This window comes from Typopeltis vanoorti, chromosome 21 (genome assembly GCF_054136105.1).
Source record: "Typopeltis vanoorti isolate ZY-2024b chromosome 21, IOZ_Tvanoo_1.0, whole genome shotgun sequence".
Lineage (NCBI taxonomy): Eukaryota > Metazoa > Arthropoda > Arachnida > Uropygi > Thelyphonidae > Typopeltis > Typopeltis vanoorti.
The window spans coordinates 61,102,675-61,118,128 of record NC_143569.1 but is presented as its reverse complement, the minus strand read 5'-3'; the positions used below and the strand labels follow the sequence as shown (position 1 = coordinate 61,118,128).

General features: G+C 35.7%; 1 protein-coding gene across 1 annotated transcript in view; it reads left to right on the top strand.

The window, feature by feature from the left end:
• The window catches only part of LOC150094898 (diacylglycerol kinase delta), a 566,581-nt gene that overhangs the window by 454,143 nt on the left and 96,984 nt on the right, over nt 1–15,454 (top strand). Inside the window, exon 22 of the mRNA XM_090411584.1 lies at nt 7,316–7,429. Coding sequence (XP_090267710.1) covers nt 7,316–7,429 — 114 coding nt within the window. The remainder of the gene's footprint in view (nt 1–7,315; nt 7,430–15,454) is intronic.

Here is a 15,454-nt window from a genome sequence, read left to right as displayed (position 1 = left end):
ACACATAACATGAATTCATTAGGTGCGCTTGACATTCCCAATTTAGCATCTGTCAAAATACAACATACATGTATACAAATACATCTCTCAGAATCTCATTCCTTTCAAATACTTAATCATAATCTAGGCCCTGCTTGTCCAACCCGTGTTTGATAATACTACAAATACAATTTTAATATGCTATTAATTTATAAGCAATGAACTTTTAATTTAACATGTTCTTTAGCAATGAGAGATTCATAAAATCATTCTCAAATAATTGTATTTATTCAAAATTGCCACCCATGTGAGTAGTTACTTCTCATCATAATAAATGGCGCTAGCGCTCTTGCTTCCTACTTTTACCACGCAATAGATGTCTCTCTATGTGCACCCATGGGTGCACATAGAGAGACATCTGTTGCATGGTAATAGATCTATTGCGTGGTACACCATGGGTACGCTGGTATGGCTTTCAATGTGCATTTGTAAACAGTCAAGTTGACACTGAAGAAAAGTGCAGACGTTACGTGTGTTTGTGGTGATTTGGCGAGTAATTTTTTTAGTAGTAAAAATTTGGCGATTTGGTGATTATTAAACCTAGCTTTCTAATTTTCAATCTTTTTTTTTTAAATTCCAGCATGGCTTCCACAGCATCTCAAAAGAAAACTGAACCAAAAAAAAGAAAAATTATAGAAGGAAGATTGTTCAACGAAAAGTGGACAGACGACTACTTTTTTGTTGAGGCAAATACTAAGACAATCTGCTTAATTTGTAGGGAATTTGTGCCAGTTTTCAAAGCTACAATTTGAAAAGGCATTACACGCAAAAACATACTGCAAAATTTAGTGCGTATCAAGGAATGTGTCGTAAAGACAAAATAGCGGAACTGAAAAAAAGTATCATCTCAACAAAGTTTTTTTTTAAAAAAATAACAACTGAAGCAGATTCTATTGTAAAAGCTAGTTATGTGGTTGCAAACTTGATAGCAAAAAAATCAAAACCGTATGCCGATGGTGAGTTTATTATGCAATGCATGGAAACCGTGGCAGATATAATTTGCCCTGATATAAAAGGGGATTTTTCTAAAATCAGTTTGTCTCACCAGACTATAGCCAGGCGAATTGATGAAATAGGAAAATCTGTCGAAAAAGGTTTGGAGAGTAGTTAATTTTAAATTTTATGCTTTGGCGATAGACAAAAGTACTGATGCTACTAATACAGCTCAGTTGGCAATTTTTATTAGAGGTATTGATGACGAATATAATATCACTGAAGAAATGGCTTCTTTAGTGCCATTAAAAGACACAACTAAATCAAGAGATTTATACTAAGCAGGGAAAAATACATCAAAGTGATTTTCTTTGTCCATTGTGAACATATCTGGTATAGCTACTGCTGGTATCCCGGCGATGATAGGTAAAAGAGATGGACTTGTAAAATTAATAGATGATGCAATTGCCTCCCAAAATTTAAGTATAATGAAATATCACTGCCCAGTACACCAAGAAAATTAATGCACAAAAGCTTTAAAGATGGATCACGTCATGCAGATTGTCATCAAGGCAATTTTGTCATCTTGGCCCTTATGTAAATTTCATAAGGGCCAAGGGATTGAATCATCACCAATTCCAGGAATTGCTTAAATTTATGGATGCTGACTATGTGGACATCATTTACTTTTTTTCAGAAGTAAGATGGTTAAGTCGAGGTAAAATGTTGAAAAGATTTTATGATTTGCGAAATGAAATCAAGTCGTTTATGGAATCAAAAACAAAATTTGTGCCAGAACTTGACGATGAAAACTGGCTCACAGATTTGGCATTTTTAGTAGACTTGACCACTCATTTAAATGAGTTAAACATGCATCTTCAAGGTGAAAACCAACTGATCAATACAATGTTTCAAACTATAAGAGCGTTCGAAATGAAACTGAAACTATGGCAATCTCAAATTAAGGCAAACAATTTTATGCATTTCGACATGTTGGCTAAACACAGTCCTGTGAACAAAGAAAAATATGCAGCCTTGCTTTTTGATTTGATACAGGAATTTGAGAAGAGATTTCAAGATTTCCGGAAAAATCATCAATCTTTTGATATATTTGTGACTCCATTTTCAGTCAACATAAATATATTACCTGCCAATTTTCAAATGGAATGCATAGAGCTACAATCTGACATTCAACTTAAAGAAAAATTTAATCATGTCTCTTTACTGGACTTGTATAAGCTATATCTTCCCAGAGAAAAATATCCCTCGCTTCACAATCATGCCTTATTTGTGTCATCGCTATTTGGAAGCACCTACATTTGTGAGCAGCTATTTTCAAGGATAAAGAACACGAAGAATAAAACTAGAACCAAAATATCTGATGAGCACCTTGAGAACTCACTGAGAATTGCAACTACTTCCATCGAACCACATATCGAAGCATTAGTGTCTCAAAAACAATGTCAAAGATCTCACTAATTTCATGTTGCTGTCTTGTCTTTTACTTTTATAATAAAAAATTCATGAATTAATGAAGTTTAAATTACTTAAATATGTTAACTATACATTCTGCGTTTTTTTGCTCATTAGCTATCGTTAGTGTTAGTGTGTTTTATGTGTGGCCCAAAACAACTCGTCTTCTTCCAATGTGGCCCAGAGAAGCTAAAAGGTTGGACACCCCGATCTAGGCAATAATATTTTTACAATCCACTTCATTGCGTTTCAAACATTCCAATGGTATATCAGGAACATACTCTATCATAAAATTCAATCATAAGTACACATATAATCAATCAAAGAAATTTCAATAGCTCAATATTTTCTCCCAGGGAAATTAACTACGCTCATGTTTCACTCATTAGCTATTTCACACTTTTATGAGAAATGTTAACACTCTAAATACTGTCTCCTTAAATTAGACAATTTAGCAGTTAGATAGGGAATTCTTTCTTAAATCACAAACAAATTATGAATAAATAGACTCACATTGGTCTCTTCCTATCTTGCATGTATCTTCTGTCCTTTTTCTCCTTCTCCAGCACTTGGGGGGGGGGGGGGGGGTCTCTCCTCCGTTCCGTGTTTTGGAATTCTCCTCTAAGCGTTATAGGGCACCGATGAATAGTTGCGGCAGCTGGCAGGATATAGGGTATGCTTTCCAGTGTCTTGAACTGTCCGGTGAAGGATCTCTGCGTAGGTCAAGAAGTCGCGTGTTTACTCGACATCAGGACCAATACGGCAAGATTTCTCCTTAACTTATCGCCTCCGGATATCTTCGGCTGTGACTGGAACAACTATCAGTGGCAGGCCTCTCTGTCTTCCCCACCAGAATTTATGACACCTCAGTCCTTGATCTCTCATGGCTGGATCACTCAGGATGAAGAAAAGGAAGCCTTTCTCATCTTCAAACCAACCCTTTTATACACCAGAGTCTTTGCACCTGTGATTAAGTATTTGGGACCCCTCGCATCCCCGTGCGAGTCTTGCTAGTAGTTTGAAGAGCCCTGTATAATGTTTCTCGAAAATTCGCCGACAATCTTACTTCCCCCCTTTACTGCCTTAATCTTGCCTATGGGCCTTTCTTTTTGATTCGCACTACGCCCTTTCAATATTGACCTTGAAGGTCACCGCCGACGGGTCTTGCAACTAATCTTCAAAAGACATGCCGGATTTCGGGCAATGCTCTTGGTTTCAACACTTCTACATCCCTTCTTAAACAATGAGCGAGTTAATTCCCTTTGGGCTTATTTTGCTCTTTATACAGATGGCTTTACATAGGTGGTTAAAATATACATTTTTACAAAAAAATTCTGGTGAATTCCTACTGTAAAAAGTCAATGTTTTTAGATAATTTATTTTGGCAACATCAAATTTTTACAATTCATGTTACACCCACAAGCTGTCTCCTGAGCTTTTCATAATTACCCTCCCTTGTGGTTCCACATATACTCTTTTCTCACAGAGGTCCTCACTGCTGGCAACCACCCAGATAATCACCTCATGGTCACTCTCACCAATTGATGGATGATTTGACACCTCATTTATAATTACATCCTCTGAACATCCTCGTGTGCCCTCTGTTACATACTCTCTCTGAGGTAGTTATCCCTCAAAAACTCAAGAAACTCATTTTCTTTACTTCCGGTTGCTATCTCATCATTCCAGTCTATATTGCCATATTTAAGATCACTCATAATGATCACCCTTTTCTTATTTGCTTGGCTAATTTGATTATACATTTCATTATCACCACCACCCACATTTCCTGGTCTATAACAACATCCAACCAAGTATTTGATTCCATTCACCTTTATCTCACACCATACTGCCTCAAAACCACCCGCACTATTTCCCTCTTGCATCTCTACATTGTATGGACATAACTCTTTCTCTATCATCAATAGCACTCCCCCCTCCCTTTTTACCCTTTCTATCCTCATGAAGCACATCATACCCTTCCATCTCTATTCCTGTCAGGATGTCGTCCTCTTCCAACCATATCTCACTTATTCCGACAATCTTTGGGTGAACAGACCCAATTAATGCAACCATTTCATCTGCCTTGTTTCTTATACTTCTAGAATTTGTATACAAACAAATATACCAATGTGAGCCTATCACCCACCCTCTTATCCATATTAGGAACTTCATGTCTGCCCTCATTTTCTCCAGCTAACATAATTTCATGCAGTATCCTGTTAGATGTATTTGCAATGTCTAGCATGGTATGTCAATTTCCCAGTCTATCATGGTAAAGACATTTCCCTTTTCCAGCTCAGCTTTCACTTTATTGCAGAAAGTCAATAAATTATTATGACAAGGTCTCCCCTTCACAAAGTATGATGTCCCCCCCCCATAGAATTTCATATTCCTCTATATATACCATTCCTGAATTCTGTCCTTAGCCAAATTTTCCAGTACCTTAAACTGCCATTCCTGAGATACTAATTGGTCTATCACAGGGGTCGCCAAACTTCTTTGACTGTCGACCCCTTCAAGAGTTTCTTGACTTTTTATCGGCCCCCTCTATTTTACTATTACGTAATTATAATAGGACAAGCAAAAAAGACACACCATTGCAGGTGTGCCATCTGTGGCTACTGCTGTTATATTAGTAAATGGAATATCATACTTTATTTAAATATTCCTCCAATCGCTGAAAAATTGTCAACCTGTTCCATCACTTTCAAGATATTTTGCAAATAAAAATTCGTCAATAATTTGATGTTTGGTTTTACTATAATATCTTACATAAGCCATAAGAATAGAAGAACTATCAAATGTAGATTCATCAAGTTGGATGGAGAACTTACTATTTTTGAATTCTGATACTACAGTTTTTTCTACATCTTCAGCCATTTCACCAATACTTCTTTTCACGGTATTCGCACTCAATGGTAAGCATTTTAAAACAGGCCAGAATCTTTTTTTATTATGGTTTCAATTACTTCTTTGATTGCAGGTATAGCAATGTCCTCCGCAATTGTATATGGTTTTCCTTTGTTTGCTATATTAAAAGAAATATTGTAGGAGGCTGTTTATTTATTGTTTATTGTTTATATCCTTGTTTATTATCAGCTTCGGCAGGTGCTTTCATAAATGATTTTATAGTTGGTCGATGTGCGTATTTCTCTTTATGTTTTTTAAAAAAGTCAAGATCTTTATCTTTCTTATTGGAATAGAGTCTTTGAAGATGATCTTTCATTTTTACTGGTTTCATTGCATCGTTACTGAAAGTTTTTTCACAAAGAAGACACATAGGCCTCGTTTCATTTCTTAACGAAGCAATAAACCCAAGTTTCAAATATTCTAATGAATATTGTCTGCATTTCTTTTTCAAATCTGAAGCTGCCATTGTGGTTACTGGGGTTGTAACAAAATAATTAAAATTGAAGTCAGTAAGCAAAAGTAACAAGTCTAAATAATATACCTACTCACGTATTTCTATAGGATGTACAAAACTAACAGCCTTGCTCAACTCTTCAACATAGAGAAGTTTAGTTCGTGAATGAATAACGATTGAATTATAATATGTATGTTGATGAATTTTAGAACTTTAACGCTCGCTTGTATGTCGATGCACAAAAATGAGACTGGGATCGAATACGTGTAAGTATAAGTAAATAAGCAACTGTGCAGGTGTTGCAATCTGGCTCCCGCTGCGCCAGCTGGGCAGGAACCACCAACATTCGTTTATTGGTAAATATGTCATTTTGGCCTACTGGATTGGCCTCCGTAACTATTTTCATCACCTTGCTCTATCTTACAGGTCCTATTCAGGTCACTGTTCTCACGATTCACTGTTAATTGAGTTGTCATTCAGGATGGAGGTAATCCAAGTTAACCGAATTAAATATTACCCATAGAATGATGTCTTATATTTTTCTATCGATCCCTAACAATGTTATATTGACCACTCTGGCGACTACTGGTCTATCATTTTCTACCTCTGTCTTTGGAGTTCTATGTGTACAGGACTATCTTCCCCTCATTCTAATCCTTCGGGATTATCTTTTAAATCTCAGTTCCATGTATTTATTTACATTAAGATTTTTCAGTGTGCTAAACAATTTCAGTTCATATCTCTCTTTTCCATCAGTCCCTCTCACATCTGTTACTGTATTACCTCAACCTCTAGGTAAAGGCAATGTACACACTTGCAAAGTGATTGCTCAGTATTTCAATTACATCTTTTTCTTCTTCTGTCACCTCTCTACCATTTGCATAGATGTAACAGTTTCTCATATGGTGTGTTGCTATATTTATAGGGTCAGGGAATACTATGAATTTTTTCAGAGCAAACTAGCCATTTTAAAGCGTAGCGTCTTTTTATTTACTTCCATTCCTCTCGTACAACCTCAACCACTCTTTTATTCATTAACAATCAACAAACACCTCCAATAAACTATCTGAATCATGTTAAAAATTTTCTTTAATTTTTTACATACCAATAGTGATTTAATCTATTAAATCACTGTTGGTATGTAATCTATTAAATCACATTTTTAAGTTCTGAAAATAAATAAAAAATGTTTTGCTTAAAATTTAATAGATAAATTTTAATGCAAATAATTTTCCAGTCATCAGTTCAGTGAAAAAGAAACTATTAAAAGCCATTTAAAGTAATAACTATAATAAAATCAAACAGACAGATTTGTGGTTTATTAAAATGATCTCAAGATAAGCCACCTTTAGCACATTAGAAAACATTTTACAGCCACATCAAATGGATTCATGGGATATGTGGATTGCTGGCCACTGTTTTATATTGTTTTAGGTTCAATAAAATTCTAAAAACATTATTGTTTTCTGTTTAAATCTTAAGATTTTTTAATATAATTTTCAGGTATTCTATGCTCCTGCCTTTGATGATAAAATTCTTGAAGTTGTTGCTGTATTTGGTACTGTTCAAATGGCTGCATCTAGGGTAATAAATCTTCAGCACCACCGAATAGCACAAGTGAGTAAATTCTATTTTATTTATTTATTGGTATTGTCATAGAAGCAATTGAATGTTCAAAATAATTTTTAAAGGATTATTGAAGAATAATTGGAAACCTAACCCATTAATTACATTTGAATTTTTACACTTACTGGCATGGATGACTTAAGAGTCAAACTTGCTGACAAGGAAACTCCTGTAATGCAACAATAACCGAATAATAGCCCACAGACCAGATCCATGCTTTGATACAGTTCTGTCTGTGCTTCAAAAAAAGATCTCATTTTGTACAACACTTTTTTCTATGTGGTTTCTCTATATTTTTTTCTTTTGTAAAATTTGCTAGTGATTGATTTATTGAAATGTAAGGAGGAAAATTTTCTGCAAGAAAAATAGTTTTCCTTATGAAAATCAAAATATGCATCCCCTCCATATTTGCCACAGACCAAAGTTATGAGGTTTGTTGCAATGTAACCTTGATGTTCATCATTCCTCTTCTTAGTTAAATGGAAATATATGATTAGCATGCGAAATGTTGCATTTTCGTTGCAACATTGATATAATGAACTTGATATAATGTCATACTATCTTCTATTTTGAACCTTTGTGACCCTGTATAGCTCACTGGTACCTCATAATTCTTTATTGCATAGATTATCAAAATGACACGTGTTGAAAATATCCATAGAATCCTTTGGAGTTGGCTAGTTTGGCGACATAAAGAAGAAGAGCATGGAAGTCCCTACCATGCTCTTCTTCTTTATTGTGAATGGCTTCTCTGACCAGAATACAAAAGGTTGCTTTTCCATTGAACTTGATATACACCAGGCAAAGATTGGGGAGATTGCTTTTTTCTTGGTGAGATTTTTTTAAAATATTATTATTATTATTATTATTATCTGAGACCTCCAGAGAGTCTCAGATAATAATCAAGGGAGGCTGTAAATTACCCAACCCAGCTATCATACCTACCCTTGAATTCATTCACACTAGATGCAGTCACTACCCGTAAGGGCAAATTATTCCACTCACTCACTGCTCTGGGAGAAAAATCTAGCTCTTACCCCTTTCTTGACTGCAAATAAATTTAACTTCCATGGATTCCCCCGTGTCCTCTCCCCACCTTCCATATAATGAAAAATTTCATCAGTTGAAATGCTATAACGCTCATTCAAAAGTTTATAGACCTCTATCATATCACCCCCTCTTTCTCCTGTTAACCAGAGTCTGTAATCCACATACTTGCAATCTGTCCTCATAATCTGAATCCCATAATCCGGATATAATTTTTGTAACTCTTCTTTGCACCCTTTCCACAGCTTCTTTATCCCCTTGGAATCCAGGAGACCAAATCTGTGCACAGTAATCCAAGTGGTCTTATCAAAGCCTTAGAAAGAGGCAAAATTACTTCCTTACCTTTACATGTCAAGGTTCGCTTCAACATAGCAATTATCCACTGAGTTGTATTTGCAACTTTTGCTATGTGACCTCTGAACTTTAAATTCTTATCCACCAATACACCAAGATCCCTTGCCTCTTCAGTTTCGTGTAGCATTACCCTGCTAATATAATATGCCGCTGGAACTCTAATCACGCTATATACATTATAGGTAATGGTTCATTTGAAATTTATCAATATCCTGATAACTTAAACCTGATATACCTAATACATAAACTATGCTTTCAACTTCAATAGCAAATAGAGATGGTACATAATTATTTATGAATATTTGGATGCATTTTCTAAAAGCTATTCAAAAACTCTTAGATAATTTTCCATTTTGATGCATAATGTGTAATAATATAAAGTTCTTGTTATAAGGCAGTATTGTCTGTAAATACTTTAGGCTAAATAGGGATATTTAGCCTAAACTATCTCTTACATAAGAAATGAACCTACTTTTACCATATGATTATATTACAAATCTCTCTTCAGGAGGTGCTTAAGGGTCAAAGCTGTATAACTGAGAAAAGACTTCCATATAGCCTTTAAAGGAATGTGGAGAACCGACAACGGCTTCTGACCTAATGTCCAATCCTCACCTTCTCATGGTGCACCCTGTTGGGTATCTACCTGGATGCTGAACGAACGAGGATGGGCTGGAAATTTGGGATTGAGCAGACCAAATTGTATTCTTATTGGCTTAAACCAATATACAAAATGATGGTACAACATGACAAAATTTCATTCCGACTGGGGCGTTGTCTGGTTAAACAAGGCCCCCATTGTTTTCGCCAGGGAACCAGGGCAAACAGTGAAAAGTCAGCTACTGGAACAAATCTGAAAGCACACCCCCAACTCAACATCACCAGAGTTAAAGATCGGCATATCAACATAAGAAGCCTGAATGGCAAAGAAATGGAGCTAGCTGAGGAATTAGATAAGTACCAGATCAACATAATAGGGGTGACTGAAACAAAAAAGACAAAAACTGGTGAGATCATTCTGAGCAATAAATACAAAATGTTATATTCAGGCAATGACAATCAAAGAAAAGAAGGAGTAGCCATAGTATTCAATACAGAATACGAGGCTAATTTTCTTGAATGGCAGGCAGTCTCAAAGAGAGTGATGTGGACAAATATCAGAATGGGGAATTGGACAATGAGACTTATTTGTGCTTATAGTCCCACAGAAGGTTCTACTAAGGTAGAAGTGGAGAAATTTTTTGATGACACAATGAAAAAGGAAAAGTTGGTCCTTGTTGAGGATCTAAAATAGCAGAGTAGGAAATGATTGTCAGATATACAAAAATATTTTGGGAAAATTTGGAGAAAAGAGCAAAGCTAATAATAATGGCAAATACCTGTTGGATTTCTGCTCAGGACATGGACTGGTTATTACTAACACCATATTCCAACATAAAAATGTGCACAAATTCACATGGAGAAAAGAAGCAAGGAATAAGAAAAGTCTCATTGACTATGTTATTGTTGATAGTGATGTTTTCTCCCTGGTGCAGGATACCAGAGTGTACAGAGGATTTGAAATTGGAAGTGATCACTATTTAGTCTTGAGCAGGATAAAATTGAATTTCATATTGAAAAGAATAACTTGTAAGAGAGTTTTAAAGCGAATAAAAGTTAAGCAGCTCTCAGATGTGAACTGTAGACTAAAATACACCAAGATTATTGAAGAAATAATGAAAGAGTTTGAGAACAAGAACCAAACCTTGGAGATTTAGTGTCAAGCCTTCAAGAAAACCCTGATTGACTCAGCCAGAGAGGCATATGGTGAGGTTGTCTGCAAGGATAGAAAAATCAGAACTCCATGGTGGACAGAGGAAGTTAAAGAGGTAGTGAAGGAAAAGAAGAAAGCACTTCAAAAGTTCTGGCAAATAAGTCAGCTTGTGCTCTTAGAGAATATAGAGACAAATGTAAGAAAGCTAAACAAAAGTCATGGGAGGACTTCGGCAAGAACATAGAAAATAAATATCAAGAAGGTGGCAAAATATTCTAGAGGTTGTTGAAGAAGCTTAGAAATGGAAGACAAAGTACTGTAAAAGGAGTTAGAGATGATAAAGGTGACATGAAAACGGGGAAAAAAGATATCCTTGAAGTATGGAGTAATTACTTAAAAAAATGGCTAAATGACACAAGCAGTGATAGCACAATGGTAAAAAAACACTCAACAGGCATACAGTCAGGAATACATATCCATACTTGAAGTAGAAAAAGCCATCAAAGGCTTGAAATGTGGAAAGGCAGCAGGAGTAGATGATATTCGACCAGAAATGCTGGAGTATGTTGGTATAAAAGTCTTACAGTGGCTGCACCTCATGGTTCAGAAGGCCTGGATAGAGGGACGAATTCCTGATGATTGGAGTAGAGCTCTCATAGTACCCATATATAAAAAGGGAAATAAAACTGAATGTAAGAATTACAGAGGTATTTCCCCCGGTAATATTTATGCAAGTATACTTGAGAAACAGTTGAGAAGAATTGTGGAAGAAAAGCTTGGTGAAGAACAAGCTGGATTCAGGCCAAACAGAGACTGTCAAGATCAGATTTTCACTTTACGACAAATAGTCGAGAAAGCATGGGAATATAACAAAGATCTATAAGTTTTGTCGATTTGGAAAAGGCATATGACAAGGTGCCAAGAGAGAGAGAAGCTATGCAATATGCTATAGTTATATGGTGTCAATGGGGTATTATACCAAGGAATATGTAGTATTTATTTGAGTTGTATGTCAGCAGTTAGAATTGAAGGAAGTACAGGGAGATGGTTTAATGTTAAATCTGGTGTGAGACAAGGATGTACGTTATCCTCTCTGTTATTCATTATCTATATGGATCACATTATGAAGGAAAGTGATATTAAACATGATATCAGAATTGGAGATGTTAATGTCAGCTCTTTGATTTATGTGGACGATGTTATACTTCTAAATAAATCTGCTACAAGTTTGCAAGATTCCCTGACTAAATTGAAAAACTGTTGTAATAAATATGATATGAAGGTCAGCAATAAAAAGACAATGAAAATAGGCAGAATCGTTGAAAATGTCAACTGCGTTGTGAACAGAGAACCTGTGGAACAAGTAAAACATTTCAGCTACTTAGGCATGATTTTTAGTGAAGATGGTAAATTAAATATGGAAATGGACAACAGAATCAACAAAGCTGGTATGGTAGGAAGTCAACTGAATAAATTTATATGGAATAAGAGAGAAATTAGTCAGAACACTAAATTAGCTGTATTCAAGCTAGTGTTCAAACCAGTTTTAATTTATGGATCTGAGAGCTGGGTCAGAAGTAAAACTTTGACCAAAGACTAGAGACCGCAGATATGAGAGTCCTCGGAAAGATTAGCAGTGTGAACAGATGGCATCAATGGCAATATCATATTAAACACGAGGATATTAGAAAGAACTTGACATTGTAAGCATCCAGGAATGCGTTAGCAGAGCTAATCTCAGGTGGTATGGTCACTTAAACAGAATGGGCGAGGAAAGATTAGCAAAACACGTGTTCTCTGCCAGATTGGAAGGAAAACAACCCAGAGGAAGACCAAGATGTAGGTAGATTGATATGGTACAAAGTGCCTTCGATGATAGAAATATATGATCTGATAATGTTGGAGTCTTGACAAGTATCAGACTGATTTGGAGGAAAATTGTAGATAGGAAGTTAGTAATGATGTAAATTTTTCTTGTAATACTGTCATATACTGTACACCCCTTGATGATACATGTCAGGAATTTGATGATGATGATGACCTCTCTTCAGAGACAGATTTTGTTGAAGAAATATAATGTAATGAAACCTTAATCAGCACCAGTGCATAGCACATAGACTCTACTTTACAACAATACTTCTGCATAATGAAACACATCATTCACCAGAAGTAGCATTTTACAAAAGTCATCTAAAAAATCCTAGATAATTATGCCATACATGCAGAATTTTCTATTAAGAAGGGGATATATATGTGGAATTACAGGTAATTATGACAAGGTGAGAAGTCAGCTTTCAGCAGAGCTACAACATAAGAATTTGGAGGAGAGAGAGAGAGAGAGATGTTGGTAGTGCATGGGAGCTGGTCAAGGGGTATTTGAAGAAAGCAGTATCTGAATGTATACCTAGAGTTAGAAGTATAAATCAGATAGGAGTTAGATGGATGAATAGCTTCATTAATCAGAAGATGAGGCCAAAAGAAACCCTAAAGAGTCCTCTCACTATGTGGCAGGTAAAAGGAGGAATGAATATAGAGGGATGACATTAAAAAGTGCCGATGGTGGGAAGATAACAGAACCAAACAAAATAGTTAAATTACTGAGTTTGCATTTTGCAAGGGCATATCATGTAGGTGTGACATGACATTGACTGACAAGAGAATAGAGGTTGAAGAAATGGAGGCATTTAAAATATTGCAGAACCTCAAATACAAACACGATCACGGGAATAGATGGCATATCGACCCATGTATTACAAGATTGTGCGAGAGAATTATCAGCTCCTCTGTCATTTAAGCTTCAGTACTAGGAAAGTGCCAATGGAGAGGAAAGAGGACCAAATAGTCCCATTGCATAAAGGATGCTCCAAGACAGAAGTAGCAAATTATTAGGGTAGTCTGAAAAGTTCTCAGCCTCGACCATAGATGGCAACGCAGTCAGCAAGATTTTTTTTTTCTAAGTTGGCACATCTGTCATAAGCATCCATGTGAAATTGCAAGTCATTCTATCAAGGCTTGTTTTATACAGCTGTCTGAAGCAAAAGTATTGAAATGGATAAAATCGAGTATCATGTGGTTATAAAATTCTTTGTAAAAGAAGGTTTAACGCTAAAAGAAATTCATTCGAAGTTCATAAAAGTTTATGGGCGCTCTTCTTCTTCTTCATTTTCGACAATTAAGAAATGGGCTGCCGGGTTTAAACGTGGCCGTACCAACCTTGAAGATGATCCACATGACGGATGTCCAAAAAGTGTAACTACACCAGAAATCATTGATCAAGTGCACAATATAGTATTGAATGACTGGCAAGTCAGCCAATATTCATGCAAAATATATCCTATACACATGTAGGATATAGGATATATTTTGCATGAAGAATTGCAAATGAAAAAGCTTAGCGCAAGATGGGTGCCGTGTTGCTCGCAGCACATCAAAAACGCACTCACATGAAAATCCCTGAACAGTGCTCGGAGCATTTTAAACAAAAATAAAACTGATTTTGTGCATTGATTTATTACTATGGATGAGACTTAGATTCACACCAGAATCTAAATAGAAGTCAAAACAGTGGACAGAAGCCAGTGTTCAGCACCAAAGAAGACAAAGTTGTTTCCATCAGCAGGAAAGATCATGCCATTGGTGTTTTGGGATGCTAAAGGCATTTTGTCTATTAATTATCTCAAAAATAGTAAAACAATAACCGGGGAATATTATTCCAATCTTTTAACCAGACTAGATGAAAAAATTCGTGAGAAAAGACCCGGTTTACAGAAGAAAAAAATCATCTTTCATCAGGACAATGCACCTGCCCACAAAGGTGTTATGGCAATGGGAAAATTAAGGGATCTGCGCTATGAATTGTTGGAACATCCACCCTATTCTCCAGATTAGAATATTTCCAGGTCAGAATATTACAGACCATCTGAAGATGGTCTGTAATATTCAGACTGAAATATTTGGCAAATTAAATAATATTCTTGTGTAAATGTGTATATATTTTATAATACAATGTATTTGTTTCATAGTTTATGTGTTCTTAACTTACATGAATTACCTGTATTAAATAAAAATATATTTTTTGTTGGATATGTCATTGTTGTTTATATAATTTAAAAAAAAAAAAAAACGATTTCGGAACATAACCCTACTTTTTCTATGTGATCTGAGACTCGCATAACGTGATTTACATAACGTGGCATTTCTGCGGAACCTAACATCCACGTTATACAAGGGTTACCTGTACATAGTTTTAAATGGTCATTAATTCATTATTCCACTAATCAGACTTCAATCACACCTCTCATTCCCTGAATGATAACAAGAGCAAGCGTGAATTTCAAGACCAGCATTTGCCCCTGGATTTCACATAGAACTCTATTGTATAAATAGGAGCAAATAGGGATGGATATGAATCTGGTGATTTGGATTAGAGAGTGGCTGATGGACAGATATCAAAGAGTGATTTATGGAAGAGTTGAATCCTGGAAAAGGCAAGTGACCAGTGGTGTACTAAAGACCTCAATACTTGGTCCTCTGTTGTTTAATTTGTATATCAATGATATAGAAAATTATTTCACATGAAATATTCAATTGTTTGATAATGCTAAATTGGGAAGAACAATGGTAAAAGAAGGTTATGTAGAGATCCTGCAGGATGACTAGCAGTATGGGCAAGGATAAATGACTACCAGTTTAATGTGACTAAGTGTAATGTAAGGCACTTCAGGAAGAGATCAGAAGCTGTGTACTATATTGATGGAACTTTGGAGGGGATTACTTCCTATTTCAAATTCCCTGTATACTCTTTATGTCCTGAGTTAGTGTTAAGATTCTATCAGCAGTAACATAGTCGATGAGACTTTTCC